Genomic DNA, 26,638 nt, shown 5'->3' with positions numbered 1-26,638 from the left:
AATTTGCAAAAATATTTTAAAAATAAGCCTTACTTAGGTCTTCTAAAGATGTGTCCATACTGGGAGCAGGCAAGGCCAACTGTTGGTGTATACACAATTGGCATTAGAGTTTCAATATCATCTTGCAGTATTCTGTAAAACAATTTCTCATTTCTTTCTTGTATTCCCATTATATAGATGTATCTGAAATTGAGCACAGTAAATAATGTCTACATCAGACAGCATTAAAGATTTTAGCCTTTGAAATGAAATTTAAACATGTACAATTGAGGATCCCCTCCCCCTGGAAAACAAAACCCTATATATCCTTATGCAATACTCAGGATTAAAAAATAAAAATGCACTTAAATGGTAAATGATGATGATGAAAAGAATCAGAAGCAACAGCTAACCTTTACTGAGCCCTGTGAGTCAGGCTCTGAACCAGGCACTGGAAATGCAAAAATTACCATGAGGCCCCCACCCTTAGGGGCTTCCCTCGTAATTTAGCCGGTAAAGAATCTGATTGCAATGCAGGAGACCTGGGTTCAATCCCTGGGTTGGGAAGATTCCCCTTGAGAAGGATATGGCAACCCACTCCAGTATTCCTGCCTGGAGAATCCCAGGGACAGAGGAGCCTGGTGGGCTACAGTCTAAGGGATCGCAGAGTCGGCCACGACTGAGCAACTAAACCACCACCTCACCCTTAAGGAGCTAATCTTCAAGGTGATTGACATGTAAACAAGAAAACAAAATAAAGTGGCATTCATTCAAATATTCACTAAATACTAAATATGTGCCAGGCACTATCGTAAACTCCAGAGATGTAAGAAGTGCCCCTGTTCTCGTGGAGTTTATAATCCAGGAAACTTAGAAGCATTTTAAGTCTATTATAGTGCACAGAAGCAGCATGAAGGAGGCAATGGTTAATTCATATAAAACTATAAATAACAGCTTTTAAAGAATAAAGTTTAGAAAATAGGGAGATGTTGGGCTGAAAAATCAGTTATCACCTTGAATTAAATATAAAATAGACTTGTTTTTTCCTCTCTTTTGTTCCTCCTCCTGCTACCATCTGATCAAATGGGAATCCATCTGGAGTCCATTCCTGAATTCTTCCTCTCCCACCCTCCCCAATCCCAACCTAATAAATCCACAGGTCCTACAGAGACTATCTGCTAAATACCTTTCACACAGTTGTTTCCTCCCTTTCTAACAAGTCTCTATACAAACAACTTCCCCTGCTCCAATCTATTCTCTTAAAAACATACCTCTGATCAGTTCTCTTCTCCTTGAATGGCTTTCAAACACCAGTTTTATTAGCCTTAAGCTCTTAAAATAGTTAAGTAGATTTCCCTGACTACTTTCCAGCCTCGTCTTTGTACTGAACTTGCTTCAGTTTCTCAAACGCACCAGAACTCTCACCTTGGCACTGCAGCACACGACAACGCACCTGCTGCCTGGAACACCCTCTACGCAGGCAGGGTCCTCTCTACTCATGCTCTCCAAATGCAGCGGAGGTGGCGCACTCTCTGCTGTCTTTTTCGGTCATTCCCATCCCCCACCACACATACATAAATTTTAGATTTTCCGATTTTCAGGTCCCATAACACCCTACTCCTTCTGTGACCCTCACACCACTTTTTGACTTTCTTTCCCCTCTGTGATGAGTGAGAGACTATACACACACACGTACATATGTACGTACGTACGTATATGCGCTTTCCCGGTGGCTCGGACGGTAACGATTCCAGCAATGTAGGAGACTGGGGTTGGGAAGGTTCCTCTGGAGAAGGAATGGCTACCCACTCCAGGATTCCTGCCTAGATAATCCTATGAACAGAGGAGCCTGGTGGGATACAGTCCATGGGGTCACACAAAGAATTGGACATGACTGAGTGACTAAGCACAGCACACACATGTGTGTATGTATGTATATGTGTGTAGTCTCTCACTCATTACTCTCACTCACTCACTCATTTGACATTATGCCCCATAATGTCAAAGAAACCAGTCTCACTTGTCACCAATATCCAATAATCCCCTATGCTTTACAAACCAAATGAATATTTTAGTCCTATAGTCAGACTGATCCCTTTACCCAAAATACCCTGTCCTTCCTTCTCATTTTGCCTGCTCCCTGTAACATACTGTTTCAAATTCAACTAAAGCATCACTTCCTCCAGGAAGTGCTTTCCCAGGCTGCAGAAGGCATCCATCTTCATGCTTTCAGAATGTACTCTGCACGTCCCTCTTCCTCGCTGTCCTGCACACTGCAGTACAGCTACAATGATGGTCATAGCATAACTCCGTATGGATGAGCTCCTAGAAGGCAGGCTGTGAGTTACCAGGGTGGCCATACATTCCAGTTTGCCTGGGACAGTTTCATTTACCTCTTTTTCACTCCCCAAAGTGTCCTGGATTGGATGATATATTATATGGCCACCCTGTCTATTACTCATTTTATATCCTCAGTGGCTAGCAACAGCACACAAAGTAGGTGATCAATAAAAGCTGAACAGAATGGGTGTCTCTGCTTCTACCATTCAATTCAAACCTTAAAGCTCTGTGATTTTAACTATAAAAAACTGATTCCTGCTGAATTTTACTACAGTGAAAATAAGGGAATTATTCACTGAAGTGAAGGAAATATAATCATTATAAAATAAATCAACTAAAATACAAGTTTCATTATGAGACTTATTTCTCATGCCATCATAATAGTACTCCCAATTTTTTTGATCAAAACATCAATTAAAAAAAAAAACTAAACGTCTAATCAACTCTCACTTTTCCAAAGGGCCATTCAACTTTTTCAAGTTTCTATGGAACCGTAAGGCTTGAATATCTTGTGTCTCTATTTTGGGAGGTAGAAGTCCTTGAAGACCAAGCATTTGTCTTTCCTGTAATGTGAATGCCATCCCCTAAAAAGGAAAAAAATAAAAGAATTAAAAATTATTAATTACAGGGGTAACAAATGTAATGTAACCTACCAAATGTAATTTAAACATAAAAAGATCAGCCAGATAACATTTTGGCCCCGACTTTCAAAAATTTGTAAGATTGATCATATCTAGTACTGGTAAGAATATAGTAAAAGAATTACTCTCATACCACTGCTGGGAATATAAATTGCTCTAGGCTTTTTGAAAGCCAATTTTAAAGTATTCTTAGATTTTTTTTTTAATGCACATATTTTATTTTTTTAACTGAAGTATAATTGACTTACAATATGTTAGTTTCCAGTATACAACATAGTGATTCAATTTCTTTAAACTCCATTTAAAATTATTATAAAACAATGACTATATTTCCCTGAGCTGTACAATATATCCTTGTAGCTTATTTATTGTATACAAAGTAGTTGTATCTCTTAATTCTCTATCCCTACCTTGTCCCTCTCCCTTTGCCTCTCCTTACTGGTAACCACTAATTTGTCCTCAATATCTGTGAGTCTGTTTTGTTACATCCATTTACTTGTTTTATTGTTTAGATTCCACACATAAGTGATTATCATACAGCATTTGTCTTTGACTTACTTCACTAAGCATAATACTCTAGGTCAATCCATACTGTTGCAAATGGCAGAATTTCATTCTTTTCTGACGGCTGTGTGCTATCCCATTGTTAGTGTGTGTGTGTGTGTGTGTGTGTGTGTGTGTGTGTGTGTGTGTGTGTCTTCTTCATCCATTCATCTGTTGATGGACACTGAGATTGCTTCCCTATCTTGAATGCACATATAGCAATTCTACTTCTACCTAGTTATTCTAGAGAAATATTCATAAACAAAGAGGTACATACGAAGAGATTAGTTGTAGCACGGTTTCTAGTTCTCCTGTCTATTTCAAACTAAAAGTCCATCAATTATGGAAGAATTACGAACCTATGACACTTCCATACAGATAAACATATCTGTATATGTTGTTAAGTGTATAGTGGAAAGACCTGCCAGATACACAGTTAGGAAAAAAAGTTAACTTGAAAATCAAAACAAACTCCCTATTTTATGTTTAGAAAATCCCCATAAACTACATGTTATATACAGATGCACACACATATTAAAATTAAAGCAACAGACAGTTTGAAAGAATACAAACCAAACTAAGAGGTTACCATGACTAGACAGGAATGAGGTTGAACAGAGGGAAGAGGGAAGAAGAAATGATACTTAAGACAAATTAACCTATGTAATAAACTTTTTCAATTTCTGGTATTCAGCTATGGGTTAAATTTTTTGTTATCAAAGAGATGTCAGTGACTTCTAAAAAAATATTTTCCTTCATAAAAGCAACAAGAACCCTGGCCAAAAGTTCAGAATTCCGGAAACTAACCAAAGGTTTCAGCAATTGGAGATCATTTATTCAAGAAAAACTGCTGAATTTCAGTAAGAACAGAAAGCTTCATGGCATTTTAACTTTCCTTCTTCCTATTCTCCCCTCCCCAGCTCCACAGTAACCTTGAAAAAGCAAACACTGTGAAGCAGTCACTTTGAAAATTAGAGCTTGGCTGTCATTGGAGAAAGGCAGGAAGGGTCGGAGATTCTTCTAAAGCCCAGTATCCAGGTAACTGTCATTGTTAGACCTGAAGACCCTATCTACAAGGCTGTCTTTATTTGACCTGACTTGCAGCTCGGGCAGTGTGAATAGCCTTCTCCCCCAGCCCCCAGAACAGTTTGTTGTAAACAATCAGAGGTAATTATTTAACGCAGCATCTCCCCAAGGCAGTAGATAACATATGGGGCAAACAACAGGTTAACAAAAAAACAGAAAAGGAAAACTGAAAAGTTCAGGGGGATCTTTGAAAAGCTGAGACATATTCTTAAGAACCTAGAGGGTCATATGCATAGCTGTAAGCATGTCCAGGAAAGACTTGAGCCACCTCTGGCTAGCCTTGAGGCTCTGTGTAAACAGGAAGTGAAGGCTGACACATAGTTGTAAACTGCTTCTGCGCTGTGCTAAGTCACCTCAGTTCAGTTCGGTTCAGTTCAGTCACTCAGTCGTGTCAGACTCTTTGTGACCCCATGAATTGCAGCACGCCAGGCCTCCCTGTCCGTCACCATCCCCCGGAGTTCACTCAAACTCATGTCCATCAAGTCGGTGATGCCATCCAGCCATCTCATCCTCTGTTGTCCCCTTTTCCTCCTGCCCCCAATCCCTCCCAGCATCAGAGTCTTTTCCAATGAGTCAACTCTTCGCATGAAGTGGCCAAACTACTGGAGTTTCAGCTTTAACATCATTTCTTCCAAAGAACACCCAGGGCTGATCTCCTCCAGAATGGACTGGTTGGATCTCCTTGCAGTCCAAGGGACTCTCAAGAGTCTTCTCCAACACCACAGTTCAGAGAAGTCACCTCAGTGGTATCCAACTCTTTGTGACCCCATGGACTGTAGCCCACCAGGCTCCTCTGTCCATAGGATTCTCCAGGCAAGAATACTGGAGTGGGTTGCCATGCCCTCCTCCAGGGGATCCTCCCAATCCAGGGATCGAACCTGGTTGTTTCCTGCATTGGCAGGTGAGTTCTTTACCACCAGCGCCACCTGGGAAGCCCTGTAAACTGCTTAGCTGAGTACTAAAGGCACGCCCCAGGCTTCCCAGGTCGCTCAAGTGGTAAAGAATCTGTCTGCCAATGCAGGAGATGCAAGAGACACTGGTTTCATCCCTGGGTCGGGAAAATCCCCTGGAAGAGTCTCCTTGGGGTACCCTCCCCTTGCCTTAATAAAGTCTTACAGACAGAGAAGCCTGGAAGGCTACAGTCCATGCGGTCGCAGAGGGTCGGACACAACTGAGAATGCAAGAAAGAAAATTAAAGGCACACCCCCACAGATACACAGAGCTCCTTGGCAAAGAATGGTTCCAGGTATTTAAGTTTCTGCTTAATCATTCCCTGATTACTAAGTTAACAAAGCAGAGATTGCAGTAGGCAAATATAACAAGAAGAAAGAATTCAGAAATGATACTAAATAGACAACAGCAACACTACAAACCCTGGGAGGAATGACTATTCAACAAAAAATCATAAAGGCAAACAAACAAAAAACACACGAAGTCTGACTCGTATATAAGAAAAAAGGGCAGTTAATTGAAATTGCCCCCAAGGAAGTCCAAATATTGTACTTACTAGACAAAGATTTTTAATTAGTTGTTCTAGTTTTTATCTAGTTGTTTCCCAGATAAATAAGTTGGAATTAACACACTACTATATATAAAGTAGATAAACAACAAGGACATACTGTATAGCACAGGGAACTATAAGGAAAAAGAGTTTGAAAAAGTATATATATGTGTGCATAACATGAATTACTTTGCTATACACCTGAAACACTGTAAATCAATTATACTTCAATAAAAAAAGAAAAAAGTTAGTTACTCTAAATACATCAAAAAAACTAAAAAACACCATTGTCTAACAAACTATGGGAAGAATGAGAATAACCTCCCACTAACCAGAAAATATTGATAAGCAGAGAAGCTATAAAAAGGGACCAAACAAATTCTCAAATTGGTATACAACTGAAATAAAAATTTCATTAAAGAGGTTCAATAAGCAGATTTGAGTGGTAGAAGAAAAAAAATCATTAAACATGGGTCAACTGAGATAATCCAGTCTGAGAAAGGAAAAATATGGAATAAATATGAACAGACCTGAAAGATACCATCAAGAGTGCCAACATATACATAACAGGAGTACCAGAGGTGAGGAGAGAAAAGGATAAAAAATAATTGAAAAAATAATGGGCAAAAACTTTCCAAATTTTATGAAAAGCATTAATCCACACATTCAAGAAGCCCAATAGCTCCAATCAAGAAAAACACAAAGAGCTCTACCCCAGACACATCCTATTCAAACTGTCAAAAGCCAGAGACAAAAGGAGAAATCTGAAAGCAAAGAGAAGTGACTCATCACATACAGGGGATTCTGAAAAAGAGTAACAGCTAAGTTATCAGAAACCACGGAAGCCATAGGCGGTGCTGAAGGAAAAATCAACTGTCAACCAAGAACTTCCTAATTCTACAAACTATCTTTCAAAAATGAAGAAATTAAGACATTCCCAGATAAATAAAAACAGAGAATCCATTGTTAACAGACCTGTCTCACAAGAAATCCTGAAGGGGATCCTTCAGGCCTAAATGGAAGACACAAGACAGTAACTCAAATCCATGCAAAGAAATAAAGAAAATGGGTGAGATGACTGCATAATATAAAAAACAGTGCAAATATATTTTTTGTAGGTTTCTGCCTCTTACTCAATTTAAAAGACAATTATGTAAGATAATAACTATACATGTGTTGATGGTTATGCAATGTATAAAATATAATTTGTACAAAAAAGCAGCACAAAAGGAGATAGACCTCTACAGGAGCAAAGTTCTGGTGAACTATTTAATTAAACTAGTATCAAACTGAACTAGACTGTGATAAAGACAGTAACTGTAGTCCCCAGGGCAAACCACTGAGAAAAGAACTCAGAAATAGGCAGTAAAAGACAAGGGAATTTAAATAGTATAATGGAAAACATTTAACACAAGGAACAGAAACCACATAAGACTTTTAAAACAAATAGCAAAATAGCAGACATAAATCATACCCTACTAGACATTATATTAATGTAGATGGATGAAATTCTAAAATTAAAAGGGCTGGCAGAACTGATAAAATAACATGATCCAATTACATGCTGACTACAAGAGACACATGTTGATTCAAAGATACAAATAGGTGTAAAGTAAAAGAATGGAAAAAGATTCAGGATGCCAACAGTAACCAAAACAGAGCTGGAAGAGGTACGTTAGTAACAGAGAAGACAGACTTTGAAACAAACATTACTAGAGGAGGACCTTTTGCTGAAAGGGTCACTCCAGTTAAGAAGATACACTCCATTAAGTATATAAACATACTTGTAAGATAACAAAAGAGGGCCAAATACATGAAGCAAAACTGACAGAATTAGGGAGAAAGATAATTCAACAAGCTGAAAATGTCAGTATCTCAGTTTCAATAATGGAGAAGACAACTAGACAGAAAATCAACAAGGAAAAAGAAGACTTGAAGAGCACCATAAACCAACTAGACCCAGCAGATGCTCCTTCATCAGAAGCAGGATACACATTCTTTTCATCTGCACAAGGAATGTTCTCCTTGTACAGATAGACAGACCCTTTGTCAGGCCATACAACAAGTCTCAATAAATTTAAAAGGTTTTAAGTTTTCCGAAGTATGATCTCCAACCACAGTGTAACAAGATTAGAAATTAAAAATAAAGGGAAAAAAATAAATAAAAATAAACAGATATTTGGGGAATCTTAATACAGTCCTATAAAAAGCAAGTGGGCAGAGAAGAAAGCACAGGCAAATTAGAATATACCTTAAGATGAATTAAAACACACACACCAAACCTTATAGGATACAGTGAAAATAATTTTAAGAGGGAAATTTGTAGCTGTAGATGTAGCGGAAAGAAGCAGAATGATCTCAAATCAATTATTTAATCTTTTACTTTAAGAAACTGGGTGGCGGGGGAGGAGAACAAACTAAACCTGAAGCGAAAAGGAAGGAAATAATAAACATTAGAGTGAAAATAAATAGAAAACAGAAAAAAAAACTGAAAAATTAAAAATTAAACCAAAAGTTAGTTCTCTGGAAAAGACCTTATAAAACTGTTGAACCTTTAGAATGAAAAAAAAAAAAGTCAAATCACTAAATTCTTTGTGTGTCATGTTCCTCTTTATAAGATTTTATCTAAGACTGGGAAATGTAAAGGGGTTAAAACCCTGAGTTTTTATGTAGTTTTAAATGAACTGTGTAGTTCATTTAATAAGCTACACAGTTCATTTAAAAATGCTTATCCTATTGCTAAAGATAAATGAGTTGGCCACACAAGGTTTTACTGCCTATCTCCTACCTTAAATCTGTCCCTAGATTTAAGGGACACTCAAAACCATTATTTATAATGCGCAGGAGAAATCAAAATGGTTATTAAAGAAATAATTTTACGTATTGAGCATTTATAATAAAAGTTGATAAAATTCTTAAATTGCTGGCCCGGAGTTAGTAAGTGAACGTGACATAGTCTAAAACGGATGCCCTGAAAGCAGAAACAACCTTCCTCTCACCTGCCCTTCTACTCTTTTCTGTCTTCCATCACCACTTGTTTCACAAACCTGTCTTCTGCTCGTGGACACAACAATGCCCTCCTGATTTACACAGAAGTGCACCCACTTTAGCTGATCCTGAGTTATCTTCCTTCAGACACAATATTGATAAAAATCCCTTAACTAGACTCTTCATTGTGCAGGTAAGCATACTAGGGGGAAAAGAAAAGGCCTCTTCTATTTCTTTCCGTCCAAGTACAGTGAGAATGAATGATCCATCAGGGATTAGGAAATTATAGAACATTTATTCATTTATTTATAAAAGCAATAAAATGACTAAATGAAGTCAATCTAAATATACTGCATCTGGCCAAAACTCTTGACCTATCTGCTATTCTTGGATTTTTTTTTTTTTTTAAGCTAGAACTAGGAAATAAAGTCAACTCTTTCTGGATGGTAGAAATTGAGATGGTGAAATTTAGAAGGTATAAAGCAACGCTGAAAAGAGAAAAGTTCATGCAAGAAAAAAAAACCCACTTTCGAACAGTTTTAGTATAAAGCCACACAATACAAATCTTTCATACTATATCTATCTAAAATATATCAAACCTTTACCAGGAAGAGAGAAAATGTATGATAGTGTTAATGTTACTAACCTTGTTTGTTCTTGGGTTCAGCATAAGTGGCTTGCCTTTCTCTTTTGTGTGCAAATGGCGGCATGCCAGAGAACAAGGAGTGGCGACTATTTTAAACCTGGACAGCATCTTTTTTCTCACCTGGGAAAAACAAAGCAAATAAAGATAATGAGAAACCTATTATAGAACTGTAGGTATATCAGGGACAAGTTTTCAAAAGCAGATTTAGAAAGCTTCACTTTCCACAAATGAAAAGGTTTTCAAAGTACATTTGTGTTTCTATAGATAGAAGGGATTATAAAAGAGTAAGCAACAGTGTGAAGGCAAAGATTTATTTTTTCTGACAACAGTTCAAGTCCTTCCATGACAATAATCATTGCTACTGTTTACACATTACCTACTACAGTTAGCCAAATATTTACCCTTTCTGTAATTCACACAAGTGTGGCAGGGTATGAAACATCTAAACAGCGAATGTTAAGTTCAGGGATCAAGACCATCCCCATGGAAAAGAAATGCAAAAAAGCAAAATGGCTATCTGGGGAGGCCTTACAAATAGCTGTGAAGAGAAGCAAAAAGCAAAGGAGAAAAGGAAAGATATAAGCATTTGAATGCAGAGTTCCAAAGAATAGCAAGGAGAGATAAGAAAGCCTTCCTCAGCAATCAATGCAAAGAAATAGAGGAAAACAATAGAATGGGAAAGACTAGAGATCTCTTCAAGAAAATTAGAGATACCAAGAGAACATTTCATGCAAAGATGGGCACAATGCAGCACAGAAATAGTAAGGACCTAATAGAAGCATAGAGACTAAGAAGAGGTGGCAAGAATACACAGAAGAACTGTACAAAAAAGATCTTCATGACCCAGATAATCACGATGATGTGATCACTCACCTAGAGCCAGGTATCTTGGAATGTGAAGTCAAGTGGGCCTTAGAAATCATCACTATAAACAAAGCTAGTGGAGGTGATGGCATTCCAGTTGAGCTATTTCAAATCCTGAAAGATGATGCTGTGAAAGTGCTGCACTCAATATGCCAGCAAATTTGGAAAACTCAGCAGTGGCCACAGGACTGGAAAAGGTCAGTTTTCATTCCAATCCCAAAGAAAGGCAATGCCAAAGAATGCTCAAACTACTGCACAATTGCACTCATCTCACATGCTAATAAAGTAATGCTCAAAATTCTCCAAGCCAGGCTTCAGCAATATGTGAACCGTGAACTTCCAGATGTTCAAGCTGGTTTTAGAAAAGGCAGAGGAACCAGAGATCAAATTGCCAACATCTGCTGGATCATGGAAAAAGCAAGAGAGTTCCAGAAAAACATCTATTTCTGCTTTCTTGACTATGCCAAAGCCTTTGACTGTGTGGATCACAATAAACTGTGGAAAATTCTGAAAGAGATGGGAATACCAGACCATTGACCTGCCTCTTGAGAAATTTGTATGCAGGTCAGGAAGCAACAGCTAGAACTGGACATGGAACAACAGACTGGTTCCAAATTGGGAAAGGAGTATGTCAAGGCTGTACATTGTCACTCTGCTTATTTAACTTATATGCAGAGTACATCATGAGAAACGCTGGGCTGGAAGAAGCACAAGCTGGAATCAAGATTGCCGGGAGAAATAACCTCAGATATGCAGATGACACCACCCTTATGGCAGAAAGTGAAGAAGAACTAAAAAGCCTCTTGATGAAAGTGAAAGAGGAGAGTGAAGAAGTTGGCTTAAAGCTCAACATTCAGAAAATTAAGATCATGGCATCTGGCCCCATCACTTCATGGGAAATAGATGGGGAAACAGTGGAAACAGTGTCAGACTTTATTTTGGGGGCTCCAAAATCACTGCAGATGGTGACTGCAGCCATGAAATTAAAAGACACTTACTCCTTGGAAGGAAAGTTATGACCAACCTAGACAGCATATTAAAAAGCAGAGACATTACTTTGCCAACAAAGGTTCGTCTAGTCAAGGTTATGGTTTTTCCAGTGGTCATGTATGGATGTGAGAGCTGGACTGTGAAGAAAGCTGAGCGCTGAAGAATTGATGCTTTTGAACTGTGGTGTTGGAGAAGACTCTTGAGAGTCCCTTGGACTGCAAGGAGATCCAACCAGTCCATCCTAAAGGAGATCAGTCCTGGGTGATCATTGGAAGGACTGATGCTGAAGCTGAAACTCCAGTACTTTGGCCACCTCATGCGAAGAGTTGACTCATTGGAAAAAACCCTGATGCTGAGAAAGATTGAGGGCAGGAGGAGAAGGGGACGACGGAGGATGAGATGCTGGATGGCATTACCGACTCGACGGACATGAGTTTGGGTGAGCTCGGGGAGTTGGTGGACAGGGAGGCCTGGCGTGCTGCGATTCATGGGGTCGCAAAGAGTCGGACATGACTCAGCGATTGAACTAAGGTTCAACGTAAACATTGTGTGGGAGACTTATAACAGAAAAAAGCCTGGAATACATACATTCAGAGGAAGAGAAACTATCTGATTCTTAATCTAGACTTCAAGTTTTAAGGTACTAATAAAGTCAATATTTACATTCAATGTACTAAAACGTTGTTTGTAGAAAAGCTATTACTATTTTAAAATCATGCAAATTGGCTAGAAAACATGTTTTTGTCCTTTCACATTCATCACAAACATTATGGGAATTTTTCAAAATGGAAAACTACATATTAAATCTTAAATATTTACTGATGAGAATATATAATGGATTCTTCTGTGTATCAATTCTTCCACTAAAAATCAATTTACAATGCTCATGTCTTTAATCATCACAAACCATCGTAATTATCATACAACAGCTTTTTAACATGATTTTATTTATTTGGCTGTGCTGGTTTTCATTGCTGCGCAGACTTTTCTCTGCTTACGGTGGGCAGGGGCTACCTTCCTGTTGCAATGCACGGGCTTCCTTCTCTCTGCGGCGGTTTCTCCTGTTGCAAAGCACAGGCTCTAGAGGGTTCGAGCTTCAGCACTTTCGGCTCCTGGGCTCTACAGCACAGGCTCAATAGTTGTGGCACGTGGGCTGAGCTGCCCTGCGGCATGTGGGATCTTCCCAGACCAGGGATCAGACCTGTGTCTCTTGCATTGGCAGGCAGATTCTCACTGAGCCAGCCACCAGGGAAACCTCCACGCAACAGCTTTTAATGGAATTTCTACTTGAGGAGAAATCCAGGCTGTATATGGGGGTGCAGCAAAATCATCTACATTAGGATTTTAAGTTAATTTTTATGGAACAGAAATTCACATAACATAAAATGAACAATTCAGAGGGATTTAGAAAATCCATAATGTTGCACAACCACCTCTATCTAGTTCCTAAACATTTTTATCATCCCAGAAGGAAACACCACACCCATTAAGCGGTGTACCCCACTACCCCAGTGCCTGCAACCACCAATCTGCCTTCTGTGTTGAGTTTGCCTATTCTGGATATTTTATATAAATGTGGTATCTAAATATGGCTGCAGAATCAAGCAATCTAAATGATCAAGAATCATGAGAGATGGGAATGAAGGTAAGGGACAGGACAGATGTTGTTTAAAGGTACAAACGTCGGACTCTTCCAACAAGAGTCGTAAGAGAGAAGTCCAAGAGATCTAATGCCTGGTGAACACAGGCGACAATACTGTATTACAATCAAACCTGCAAGGAGTCTAGAGCTTAATTATTCCAATAACTGAAAATAAACTATAATTATATAACATGCAGAGGTGCTAATTACCAGTACAATGGCAATAATTACAATATATAAATGTATCAGATTAATATGTTGTACCTCTTAAACTTTCACAGTGTTTTATGTTAAATATATTTCAATAACAGTCATTTAAAAAATCACGAGAGACATACCATAAAATAACAGACGAGTTTTCTTCAAAAATGTTCATGTCATGAAAAACACTAAGTAACAACTGCAATTCAAAGAAGACTAAAAAGACAAGACACCTAAATGCAAAATCTGATCCCAGAAAATGCTATCAAAGACATGATTGGGGATAACTGGCATAACTGGAAAATCTACTATAACTTTATAAGTATTGTATACTTTAAAACTTTCTGAGTTTGATAACCATATTTACAGGTATCCCTGTTCTAAAAATACACAGTGAAGAATTAATGAAGTATAATGAAATATAATGTATACAACCAAGTCTTTCAAAGTATTTCAAAATAAATTTTGAAAAGACAGAAATTGAAACTGTAGTGCTGATCATGTTTCAATGGGTCTTCCAGGAGAGAAAGCATTATTTATCACAATTAAAACTTTGGTACCAAAAGACTGGATTAGTATTGTAGTCTAGTGGTGACGTAGGCAAATCTAAAAAAGAGTTTGAAAAACTTTTTAATTTAAAATCAAAGACTATCTGAAAAAAAAAAAAGCAACATTTTGTCATACCACAAGTATAATAAAATATATTTGGTCTTGGTCCCCAGTTCTTGGCACAGAGCTCCTAAAAGCCACTGAAATTTTGAGTGACAGAAGTATCTTTTGCTATTCATAGGGAGACCCTTTTGACCATACCTGAGTTTATGCTACTGAACTCACTGAACTCACTTAGGATGAGCCCACTGCATAACCTCACAACAGAGCTGATCATCAGAAAGATCAAGTAATTATTAGAGTGGAAACTTTGCAGTACCACTCCAGGTCCCTAGGGAAAAGGGGTGGGACCAATACAGATGAAGATCCGTAAAGACTTTTGAACAAGGAGAGGTGATGAGCTTTCAGGTTGGTGAACACATCTAGGTGTTCGGGGTTGACAAGCCCAGAGGATAAAGAAGTGCCATGCCCTCCTGCATCCAGCCCCAATACCCAGACCTATGTATCTTTTCCATCCATTTGTTCCTGTGATGTATCCCTTTATAATACACCAGTAATTGCAAATAAGTGTCTCTCTGAGTTCTGTGAGCCAGAAGAGCAAACTATCTAACCTGAGGAGGGCGGTGTGGGAAGCCCTGATCTACAACCAGTTGGTCAGAAGCATGGGTCAAAACCTGGGACTTTTGATTGGCATCTGAAGTGAGGGCAGTCTTTCTGAAGTGAGTCCTTAACTTGTGGGCTTGGAAGCTATCTCCAGGTAGAGAGTGTTAGAATTCAGCTGAAGCACACCCAGGCAGTGTCTGCCTAGAAGGGGAGAACTAGGTGTGGGGAAAAAACACACTTGGTGGCCAAAAGAACTGAGCCTGCGAGTAGGAAGAAACAAGTTTTTCCTTTCAGTACTTAAGATCAACATTCTGACATAAAATCTTCTATCTTCAGTTCCTGGCTATAAATTTGCTTCCATCAAATACTGAATTTATTCTGTAAAATAAAGACTACCTGTCAAATCTACCTCATAGATAATTGTAATGATCAAACGAGAGAACAGATGCAGAAAAATATTAAAGACTTATAGAAGTGGTGTCATAGCACTCAAATTATTACTTTATTACTAAGTGATAGAGAGTAAAATACAAAAATAAAAGTAACTTTAATAATGTCTTTAAAACAAGTAGGCATCAGTCAAAAAACAGTTTAAGGAGAAAATCCCATTTCTGCCAAAAATAGAACCAAGGACTAAGGAGACAGAGAGACAGACAGTAGGCTTAATACCAGCTGGAGGCAACAAGATAAAAGGGGGAAAACGCACACCTGAACTCCTCATATTATAAGACAGGATGAAAGAACTGTAAAAATGAGTTAAGTAAAAACAGGAAACAAAAGAAGGTGGGGCTTCCCATTTTGAATAAATATGGAAAATGAAGCTGCTTACTACTCGAGTTTCCTGGATGTTGAGGTATGCCTGTGGTTTCTTCCTCTGGTGTGTCATTCACCTTGCCTTGCAGGGAGGGGCGGGTGGGCAGTGAGTTCACACTCTGGGTGGTATTTCTAAACCCAACTGGGACTGAAACTGCTAGGTCACTGACTGCTGAAGATTCCTCTCCCCAGCTGCCTAGCTAGGGGTAGAAAGCAGAAGTTCAATGAAATGGAGACGTCAATTGGAGAGAAGTCATGGTGCAGTGGTCAAAAATTCACTTGACAAGGCTGGAGACCCCGGGTCAGGAAGATCCCCTTAAGTAGGAAATGGCAACCTGCTCCAGTATTCTTGCCGGGAAAAGTTCATGGACAGAGGAGACTGGGCGGGTACAGCCCACACGGTCGCAAAGAGGTGGACACAATTGAGCATACCCTCTCTCCTGTTTATGACCAGGTGCAATGAGCATAAGCTCGGCATTCAGTCTGAATCTGGACTCAGCTAATTACCAGTCTGGAATCATTGTGTCACCCAAGCATTCCCAAATGGTCTCTGAATTGGCATCAGTCTGGAACACATTTTTCACTGACCTATAACCAAATGAGAAAAACTAGGACAATATAGTTTTTCATGACACTAAATTTATTGTCTGTTTCCACGTCGTAATTATCATCTTCCTCCCTTTTTGGTGGTTAAAAATAAAAAACAAACTTTTTTTTAAAGGATGGGGATGGTAGATTGTAGTAGTTCTAAAAAAGGTCCATAACGTCGATGGAACTAAAAGTTGGGGATCCCAATTGCCTACCTACACACACACTTTATTTTTTTTAAACTTGCTGATGAAGTCCAAAAGTCTGGGAACCCCTAACTTGAAGGTCTCACTTTTCTCATCAACAAAATAGGGAAGGGAAGGGAACCTATTAAGCAGCTGTGTGCAGTTATGATGATATTTAAATATAGTATCAAGTCCTCAAGGCTTCCCAGGTGGCTCAGACTGTAAAGAATCTGACTGCAGTGCAGGAGACCCAAGTTCAATCCCTGGGTCAGGAAGATCCCCTGGAGAAGGGAATGGCAACCCACTCCAGTATTCTTGCCTGGAGAACTCCATGGACAGAGGAGCCTGGCAGGCTACAGTCCATGGGGTTGCAAAGAGTCAGCTACGACTGAGCGACTAAACAGCAGCGGTAGCATCAACCCCTTAAAGCTTTATCATCATCACAAAGAGCTTGACTACTTCACTTGGTTCATTCAATAAGATCCACATCCAGGCAATCCGGCAGAGTGGTCGAAAGTAAGCTCTATGATCAAATCACGGGACTTAAATTCTAGCTTTGCCCCTAAGACACTACTAGCTCCATGATCCTGACTAGGTCACAGTTAAGTCTCAATCTCCTCGAGTAGCAGTCAAACAGGGATGATAAACAACAGGACCTATTAAATAGGGCCATTTTAAGATTAAAATCACATAATCCATGTAAGATGCTTATCACAGTGCCCTCTAAGTGCTCTATGTTATTTATTTAAGTATTATTGTTATCAGTAGTAATAAACTAAGGAGGTCAGAAGGTGCCTTCTAAAAGGCTGTTTCTGAATCATCTTCCAAAGTGAAATCCATTTTAAGAGCCTACAAAGTTTGTATATTAACGATATTTCAATAAAAATTTGTCTAAAAAAAGAACCCCTATATAACTTTAAAAACATGAGGCTATGAGGATAATCATGGCTAACATTTATTTAAATGATTTGAAATCATTAGGTCAAGAATGAGAATTTGGATGGCATACAGATCCAGGCAAATATCAAATGTTATCCTAAACAATATAATCAATATATTCTTCATAACTTTAAAAATTTGTATATATTGATCAGGGCAGGTGTAATAGGCAGGTATAATAATTAAAATGGTTACTTTCAATTAGTTAGCTTTTAATAAAATGATTACCATTTCATTAAATCATATGTGGAGTAACTTTGATATTTAGTATGAATTTTCTCCAATATTGATCCTTAGTAAACAACTACACATTTTAGTGTTATTTATGTTTTAAAATATGGTTGTTGAGTTGGCCTGAAATTCACCAAAACAGATTATAATTTTACTTTAATATAAAATGTAATGCAGTTTAAAATAGCTTACTTTTTATATGAAATTAAATACAATTTATGCACAAACAGCTTCATAGTAAGAGTCAATTTACAAAAGATACTCTCAAGTGGTAAATGGGTATTTCTTTTATGAATTTTAAAGTGTTTTCATAACAAATATATTGAAAGACAAAAACATTATACATAAACACCTTATAAAAGTGAAACCTGTAAGCAATTCTCTTTTAGGAGTACTATTGAGCAAGAATCGGAGAAGGCAATGGCAACCCACTCTAGTACTCTTGCCTGGAAAATCCCATGGGCGGAGGAGCCTGGTAGGCTGCAGAGTAGGCAGAGTCGGACACAACTGAAGCGACTTAGCAGCAGCAGTAGCAGCAGCGGCATTGAGCAAGAATAACTATTGGGCTTCCTTGGTGGCTCAGGTGGTAGAGAATACACCTGCAATGTAGGAGACCAGTGTTCAATCCCTGGGTTGGGAAGATCTCCTGGAGAAGGAAACGGCAACCCACTCCAGTATTCTTGCTTGGGAAATCCCAAGGACCAAGGAGCCTGGCAGGCTACAATCCATAGGGTTGCAAGAGTCAAATACGACTTATCAACTAAACTACTACCATTGAGGAAGTTTTAGTTCTCAAGAAAATGCAAAACTTCTACAAAAGCATAGCCCAACATTTTCTCTAACATATGGTAAAGCTATATCAGCATTTCTTCCCTCTATGCTTAACTTTCAAGTCTTTATTGCTACCATAAAAGAATCAGATACAGGTTACAAAGCAGTGCTCAAAGTTGACTATTTAAAGGTCCACTACTAGAAGAAAATTGCTATTTTCCCTTTACTTCTGCAAACCATGTAATGTAACATGTAACTTAACTGTTACAGTAGTTACACAATATATATTTACCTAGCATTTGTGTAACTACTACAATATGTGTGTATATGGGAGGGGTAAGGAAACGGCTGTTTCTTCTTTAATATCCAGAAAGCTTGGCAACTAAAGATCAAAACTTAGGAGCACAACACTGCAATTAGCTTTACAACATGAACAATGTTTAAGGAGCATACAAGGTTAAGAGGAGGTTGAAGCTATTAAGTTAGACTACCTGAATCTGAATCCAGGCTTTGCCACTTAAAACCTGGGATCTTGGGCAAGTTACTTAACCTTCCTAATCCTCCTTTGTAATGCATGCATGTTCAGTCGCGTCGGACTCTTTGTGACCCCATGGACAGAAGTCCACCAGACTCCTCTGTCCATGGGATTCTCCAAGAAGGAATACTGGACTGGGTTACCATTTCCTACTCCAGGGAATCTTCTGGACCCAGAGATGGCACCTGTGTCTCCTGCGGTCCTGCATCGGCATGTAGCTTCTTTACCACTAGGCCACCAGCTTCCCTTCTCTTTCTAAACCGGAGATAATAAAGAATAACAATCTCAGGGCATTATTTTGAGGTAATTCTTGCAGGAAACAGCGCTCCGGCCTCTGCTGCTGGGGCTGCTAAGTCGCTCCAGTCGTGTCCGACTCTGTGTGACCCCATAGACGGCAGCCCACCAGGCTCCTCTGTCCCTGGGATTCTCCAGGCAAGAACACTGGAGTGGGTTGCCGTTTCCTTCTCCAATGCAGGAAAGTGAAAAGTGAAAGTGAAGTCGCTCAGTCGTGTCCGACTCTTAGCGACCCCATGGACTGCAGCCCACCAGGCTCCTCCGTCCATGGGATTTTCCAGGCAAGAGTACTGGAGTGGAGTGCCACATTAATCCGTGCTTCCATTGTTATCGATTGCAACACTAAAACAAATTACAGTGCTATCAACTGCTTTGTTTTGAAGTGATTGCCATAAACATTAAGAAGATAAACAGATACGAGAGAAAGTGTTCTGTAAGGAAGCACTTCTGTTGAGATTCGTTGTTTGGATTAAGCTTCTTCCCACCAAATGGCAAAGTAAATTTTCTAGAATTATCTCCGGACCAAGAAAGTCAAATCCAGGACCTCACTGTGTAACATCACACAGGCAAAAATGGATATCACCTGCGTCAAAGAAACACCTGCCAATGCTAGTCCACAGATGTCGTTTCACATGGTCAGAATCGTTCCAATCTTGGAACTTTCTAGCCTGCGACAAACTTCCTTTAAAGCGAGGAAACGATCCAAACACACACACACACACACAGTGTCTAACTCCTGCCATTAATCCATCCCTGCAGAAAATGAGAACTATTTGACAAAGGGATTCAGAGCCACAAAATCGGTCTTTAAGGGGAGCAGGAATATAAGGTAGAAAAGATGCTCGCGCTACGGAGGCCACCGGGCCTTTCTCCGGGTCGGGAAGGGGGGCGCCCTGGACCAGCGAATCTCGCTCGGTTAAGTCGCGTTCCTAAACCGTGCGCAAGGGAAGAGGTGTCCACGGTCAGAGAGGGTGTCGCCGCTCCCCGACCGCTCCCCGAGCTCTCAGCCCGGGCTCGGCGAGCTCCTTTCCCTCCACCCGGGTCTCCCATCCGCCCAGCGGGTCCTCGCGGGCCGAACGCGCGGCTCCGCCCGCCGGGGTGAGAAGGCCGGCGCCCGCTCGCATCCCGGAACTCCCGGCCCCGGGGGCCCGCGGCCGCGCGCCGCGCGAAACCCTTACCCCGCTTCTTGCCCCGCGACAGGTGGTGCTGCCGGCGGAGAGGCCGCCGCCCCGCAGGCCACCCGGACGATGCTCAGCTTGGGCCGAGTGCGGCCCTCCCCTTCCCGAGGTTTCCCGGAGGGAGCCGGCGCCAGCTCAGGCTCCGACCAGCCGGCTCTGCTGGACTCGAGCCGAGGCAGCCAGTACACCCGCGCAGCGAGGAGACTGACTGGGGAGAACCGCCGCGGCGGCCCCACGGAGGGGGTGAGACTGACGGGCGCGCGGGCCAATGCGGAGGCAGGAAGCCAGCCCCAAGGGGAGGGGCTTCGCCGCCGGCGCCCGTGTCCCAGCTTCCAAGGACCTTCCTCTGCCCGGTAGCCTGAGGTAACTGGGGGTCTGGCAGGTGCCCTTATGGGCCCGATCGCCAGGAGTGAGCCCGCAGGCGTGTAGGGTGGGAGGAGTCCGGACACGCAGAGGACAGCTGCCGCCCCACGGAAAGAGCTGGGGCTGGCTAACCGCAGACCTCCCATCCCGGCGACGGGCGCTGGGGTAGGTCGGGGGAGATGGCCGCGCGTTCGCGCGAGAAGAGGCTCTGCGCAGGCGCGGGCGAGGCCGGGGATGGGGCGGGGTGGGACCTGTCGGCGGGCACCAGGACCCGAACGCGGGAAGCGACGAAGGCTGGGCGTGTGGGCCGCTCCTCGACTGCCTGTGGAGGCAGGGAGAGGAAAGCAGAGATTCGAAGACCAGGATGCCAACCAGGAGAATGGAGACGCAGAAGAAAGCGGGCCTGGGAAATGTGAAGCCTCTGCCCTTGAGGAACAACTTTATGTTTTTGAGCAATTTTTGTCTGCCTTCGAGTTGCTCTTCTGCCAAATTCTTTGCTGCTCTCCATGGTTACTGACACAGCTTTTTTTTTTTCTTGTAAATTAATTAATTTATTTTAATTGGAGGCTAATTACTTTACAATATTGTAATGGGTTTTGCCATACATTCACATGAATCAACCATGGGCTGACACAACTTTTGACCCGCAGGGAATTTACTGTCATCACCATCCCCATAAGTAGATATTCGAATATTCTCTCTCAGAAAAAAGCACTGGCACCCTAAATGGACATGGTGAAAGTAGTGCGACCCTACCTTAATATATGTATAATTCACCCATGGTTATGATATTGGAGGATAGTTCTTCATCCTTATTTCAGAAAATGTGGCCACCGAAAATGCTTTGCTGTAATGGAGTTTGTGTGCTTTTAAAGTGTAGTAATAGAATTTTAAAGATGTAAAGGGTGAAGAAGAGGCAAAGCAAATGGAATGAGAACATGAAGTGATGGAAATGTAGGATAGAGAAGATTGAGCAGAAGTAGAGAAAAGTGGATTCTAGCCTCCTAAACTCTGACGATCCTGTAAAATTTGGAGCAGCCGTGCCTGTCTGAGCATCCAAGGGTGGGGCATGTTGGGGAAACAGTGTGTGCTTAGCAGCTCAGTCATGTCTGACTCTTTGCAACCCCCTGGACTGTAGCCCGCCAGGCTTGTCTGTCCATGGGATTCTCCAGACAAGAATATTGGAGTGGGTTGCCATTTCCTAGTAGTTACAGGATAAATGGTGACTATGGCTGCTATAGTAACCATCAATGGAACAGAGAGACTAGAAAAAACATGGGATTTCCCTGGCTGGTGCAGTGGGTAAGAACCCACCTGCCAATGCAGGGAACACGGGTTCTGTCCCTGCTCTGGGAAGATTTCCCATGCCTTGGAGCAACGAAGCCTGTGTGCCACAGCTACTGAGCCCATTCCCTAGAGCCTGCAGACCACAACTACTCAGCCTGCCTGCTGCAATTTCTAAAGCCCCAGTGCTTAGGGCCTGTGTTCCACAAGAGGAGCTACCACAGTGAGAAGCCTGTGCACTGCAACAGAGTAGCTCCTGCTCTGCAATTAGAGAAAGCCTGCACACAGCAAGGAAGATCCAGCACGGCCAAAAATAAATAAATAAAAGTATTTTAAAAATACGCATGACCTCAACCCTGCTTGCCAGAAACTGTCAAGATGCTTCAAGCTGAAAACAGAAAATTTAAAAATTATGTGTCATTATAAATGCTTCATTAGTAGAGGTAAAATTATTTTGTCTTTGAAAGACAGTCCGTCCTACAGTAGAATCATCCCAACTTGAAGGGTTGCAGAGAGCTTATCATGGATGGGATTTCTTTCGGTTAAATTGAGATCAGCTCATTCCTTAGTAAATGAAATATCTGTTCATGTCAAAGAGGCAGACAGTGCTGGTTTGCTGGTCCATCCCAATTCACTTCTTAGTCACTTTGGGGAATCGTTTGAGGCTTCCTCCCAGTACAGTGATATATGGCTATTGAGCATTTGAAATATGACAACTCTAAATTAAGATACTCACTGAGTTCCAGAACAGTGCAAAAAAAAAGGTGAAATATGTCAATTTTAAAAATATTGATCACATTTCAAAATAATATCTTGATATTTTGGGTTAAGTGAAATACATTATTTAAATTAATTTCATCTCTTTCTTTTCACTTCTTTAACATGGCTATCATAAAATTTAAAATTGCATGTACAACTCCAGTTTGTGGCTTACGTTATATTTCAGTGGGACCGTGCTGGTCTAAGAGGACCCTGTTGGAGTCTTCCACATATATGGAAGCTGTTAGATGGGACTTTGGAAAAGGCCTTTTTAAAAGAAGGAAAGGCTTTTTAAGAAAGACTCAATTGGCATGTACCTTTTGTTTCACATCCCACTTCTTACCAGAAATGCTTGAAGTCCTGGCACCCATTATTGGCCCATAGGATGAAAAGCAAGAAGATGAAGGCCTATAAGTATATTGGCAGGATCAAAGCACCTGGATCCCCAATAGTATTACTGAGCCACAGTCCACCTTGATTCTTATTCCATATTTCTTATTCTGTGAAATAAACCTCTGCTTGAATAAATCACCTCAAATAAGGTTTTCTGTTGTTTGGACTAACAATGACATCTAACAGTTACTGTTAAAATGCACAGAAATCTTGTCATATTATTTTAATTTTATACTTGTTTCTTTAGGATAGCTCATAATTCCCATTAGGTCAAATTAAGGATGCCAGATCTAAAGTTGCTATTTTACTACTGTATTAATACTTACTACTATATTAATATTAAAATTTTATTACTGTATTAATAATGATAATATTACTGCTTTGATTTTGTGTGCCACTAACCTACTATATTAGATACTGGCCCTTTAAATTCATTCAAAAATAATTCTATACTTGAAATTTGTTTGTATGCTTAAATTATTTCTGGAGACCTAGGGATGTGGTATGTGATCGCACTTAGCCTTTTAACTTTGAACTGAGACATCTTGGTGTCTCACTTTAATTATTACTGTATCAAAATAGCATCACTTACAGATGAAATAGCTCAATTCAAGCAAGAATTTTGGATAGAGGCTAAAAAGGTAAATTCAAAAGAGTACAGTGTTTTTCAAAGCTTAAGAGAATTGTGTTTAAAGTGTTGGAATGAGTTTCCACATATTTGTTTGCAATCATACAGAAAATTCCTCACTGGTTGCAGAATAACAACCACTGTATTACAGTGTATTACAGAATAACAACCACTGTATTACAGGAGTTGTGTCTTTTGGAGTGGTCCTTGCTAATAGAAACCATCAGAGAAAGTTTGGAAGGTTTTAGATTTTATGTCTCTGTGAATGATTACTCATGTTTTCCTTATATCTGTCTTTTTTCCTATGCTTTCATTATGTAACCTATCTCCAAGTACCTGTGACATGAAAGGAACATGTTAGTTGCTATATTAACTTTCGGTATGCATGGGTATGTTGCAGAAGAGGACTTTCTTACTCAAACTTGTTTTACATTTTCCACTTTGTGAATTTCCTTGAGAGAATGAAAGGACCTCTCTGAAATGTAGAATTCTCTTCAGAAAATGGAGTTAGGAGCTGACAGTCCTTGACTGGAAATACAGCTGAATGAGAAATACAACTCCAAGTAGAATATAGATTATCGATAGATTAGACATCCCATTTATAGATCATCTGGGAATGATAGAAGATGGTCGAGATCCCTGTGAACATGTATGTGTATATAGGAAGGTATATCTGCAAAGGAGTTGAACAAATTCCTCAGTTCAATTTTTTTGTTTTTGTTTGCTTATTTATAGCAAAAGAAAGAGTACTCTTTGGGAGGTTTGAATACACGATTCTATCTATCACACTCTTGAAAAATCACCCAACATCTTTTTCCTGTCAGGTGGACCAAATTAAACTCCCCCTTCCGGTATCAAAGGCCCTTGAAAGGAGGAAATGTGATGAAAAATAAGCAAGGGCTTTGTAAAGTTAAAGGAATACAGATACAAGTGAAGCATTCTCACTCAGTCTCTCTGCCAGTCATGTAGATGATGCTCAATAAATAATTATGCAATGAACACTTATTATCTGCTAAGCATGGCTCTGAGTCTCCCTGTGTATATATTAAAATGACTTAATTGTCTTAACACTATGATATAGGTATAATTATTATCCCCATTTTACAAAAGGAGTTACAGGTTGACTTGCCCAAGGTTACCACTAATAAGTGGAAGAGAGAAACAAATTATGCTGTGTACACTCTGAATACTTTTGAGTATTTTTATGTGCAGTTCACTGTCTTGGAAAGACCAGAAAGAGCATCTGGAACTAATGGCACCCCCACCCCTAGCCTGGGAAATGGGAAGCCTCTCCCCACTTAAACTATTAAAATCTCTTTCATAACTCAAACTCTAATCTCTTCAGTGAGTCCTGGTGTGTGTGCGTGCGTGCGTGCATACGTGTTCAGTCTCTTCAGTTGTGTCCGACTCTTTGTGACCCTATGGACCATAGCTCGCCAGGCTCCTCTGTCCATGGGATTCTCCAGGCAAGAATACTAGGTTGCCATGCCCTCTTCCTGGGGATCTTCCCGACCAGGAATCAAACCTGCATCTCCTGCATTGCAGGTGGGGTTTTTTTTACTGCTGAGTCACTGGGGAAGCCCAAACCCTAGTGTAATAGTATGTAAATACACACTGGAATTACCTTCGAGCTTAAAAACAATGCATTGCGGTCACTATACCAGTTACATAAGAATCTTTTGATGTGAGACTTCAGCTCCTGTGTTTCTTAATAGTTCTCGTGCATGTATTTCTTTTTAAAGTAATTCTCATCCAATATAAGCTTCATGAAAGTGGGGGTTTATAAAAATCATTTCTCCCTGTATTCCTCCTAAGTCCTCACATATGATTAATGTTTGAATAATTAGTGGGCAGGTTTAGACTATTGACGTCTTCTCTGTTCTAATGAAAGAGTTCTCAAAGCGTGGTTCTGGATGGTCATATCATCACCTGGGAACTTGTTAGACATGCACATAGTCAAGCCCCACCCTAGACCCAACTGAAGCTGAAACTCCATGGTTGGAGACCAGTAATCTGTGTTTTGCCAGGTCCTTCTGTTGATTTGGATACATACTCAAGTTTAAGAACCACTGTCTGAGGCCGTGCGTTCATTAAGCAATCCTCAGAGTGTAGTTTATTTTGTGTGTATATCAAAGTTTCTGGTGAGGACTTCCTTGTTGGCCCAGTGGTTGGGAATCCACCTGCCAGTTCAGGGGACATGTGTTTGACCCCTGGTCCAGGAAGATCCCACACGCCTCAAGGCAACTAGACCTTCGCATCTCAACTACTGAAGCCTGCAGGCTCTAGAGCCCGTGCTTGCAACAAGAGAAGCCTCGGCAGTGAGAAGCCTGCACGCTGCACCTAGAGAGTAGGCCCTGCTCGATGCAACTAGAGAAAGCCTGAGAGCAGCAGTGAAGACCTGGTGCAGCCAAAAAATAAAATTAATTAATTAAATTTAAAAAGTTTCTTCTGAGATGAGCTAATTGGGAAACAGGAATGAAAAAGATAAACTGCTTGTCTTCAAGGAGTCTACCTTATAATATGGAGATAAAGCATTTTTTCACATGGGTGAATTCAAAGAGAAGTTTGTTGTTAGGTATGTATTTATGGATGAAATGACATAATCATGATGTCATGAATTTCCTTTACATTGTTCTAGGGAGGAAAATGATGATAGTTGAAACAAGATTAGCAAAATGCCACCATTTGTTAAGACTGAGTCCTGTCTTTAAGGGGGCTTGTTATACTATATCCTCTACGTCTGTGTATAATTGAACATTTCCTTATAAAAAATTTAAAGGCAACATGTAAAGAATAAGCTCAAAGCATGGTAGTAGTTCAGAAGAACTGATTACTTCTTTTATTTCATTAATTGCATTTATGACCTCATAAATTGAAATGTTGAGATGTTAACTCAAAATGAACATTTTAAAATTCTTTTCCTGCTTCTCTAGGTTTTCCAAAATATAAAATCCCAGCAGTCTTTGTTTCTGCAATGGCAATTATCATTTGACTTCCCTTCTGAAGACTTTTATAATAAATTTAAACAGAAGTGCTTCCACATC

General features: G+C 40.3%; 1 protein-coding gene across 4 annotated transcripts in view; it reads right to left on the bottom strand.

The window, feature by feature from the left end:
• Nucleotides 1-20,249, bottom strand: part of ME2 (malic enzyme 2) — a 65,615-nt gene extending 45,366 nt beyond the window's left edge. For 2 of the 4 annotated variants that reach the window (XM_061400213.1, XM_061400216.1), the window contains exons 1-5: nt 20,168-20,249; nt 17,836-17,988; nt 9,725-9,844; nt 2,770-2,903; nt 34-183 (exon numbers count right to left, since the gene is read on the bottom strand). In XM_061400213.1, coding sequence (XP_061256197.1) covers nt 34-183; nt 2,770-2,903; nt 9,725-9,844; nt 17,836-17,934 — 503 coding nt within the window. In that variant the 5' untranslated portion in view covers nt 17,935-17,988; nt 20,168-20,249. Of the gene's footprint in view, nt 1-33; nt 184-2,769; nt 2,904-9,724; nt 9,845-15,462; nt 15,482-17,835; nt 17,989-20,167 lie in introns of those variants that run through there. The other 2 variants (XM_061400217.1, XM_061400214.1) reach the window with 2 other exon arrangements.
• Between the last annotated feature and the right edge of the window lie 6,389 nt (nt 20,250-26,638).

This window comes from Bos javanicus, chromosome 24, assembly GCF_032452875.1.
Source record: "Bos javanicus breed banteng chromosome 24, ARS-OSU_banteng_1.0, whole genome shotgun sequence".
NCBI lineage: Eukaryota > Metazoa > Chordata > Mammalia > Artiodactyla > Bovidae > Bos > Bos javanicus.
Note: the sequence above shows the minus strand (reverse complement) of the source record. Positions and strands in the feature narration are given on the sequence as shown.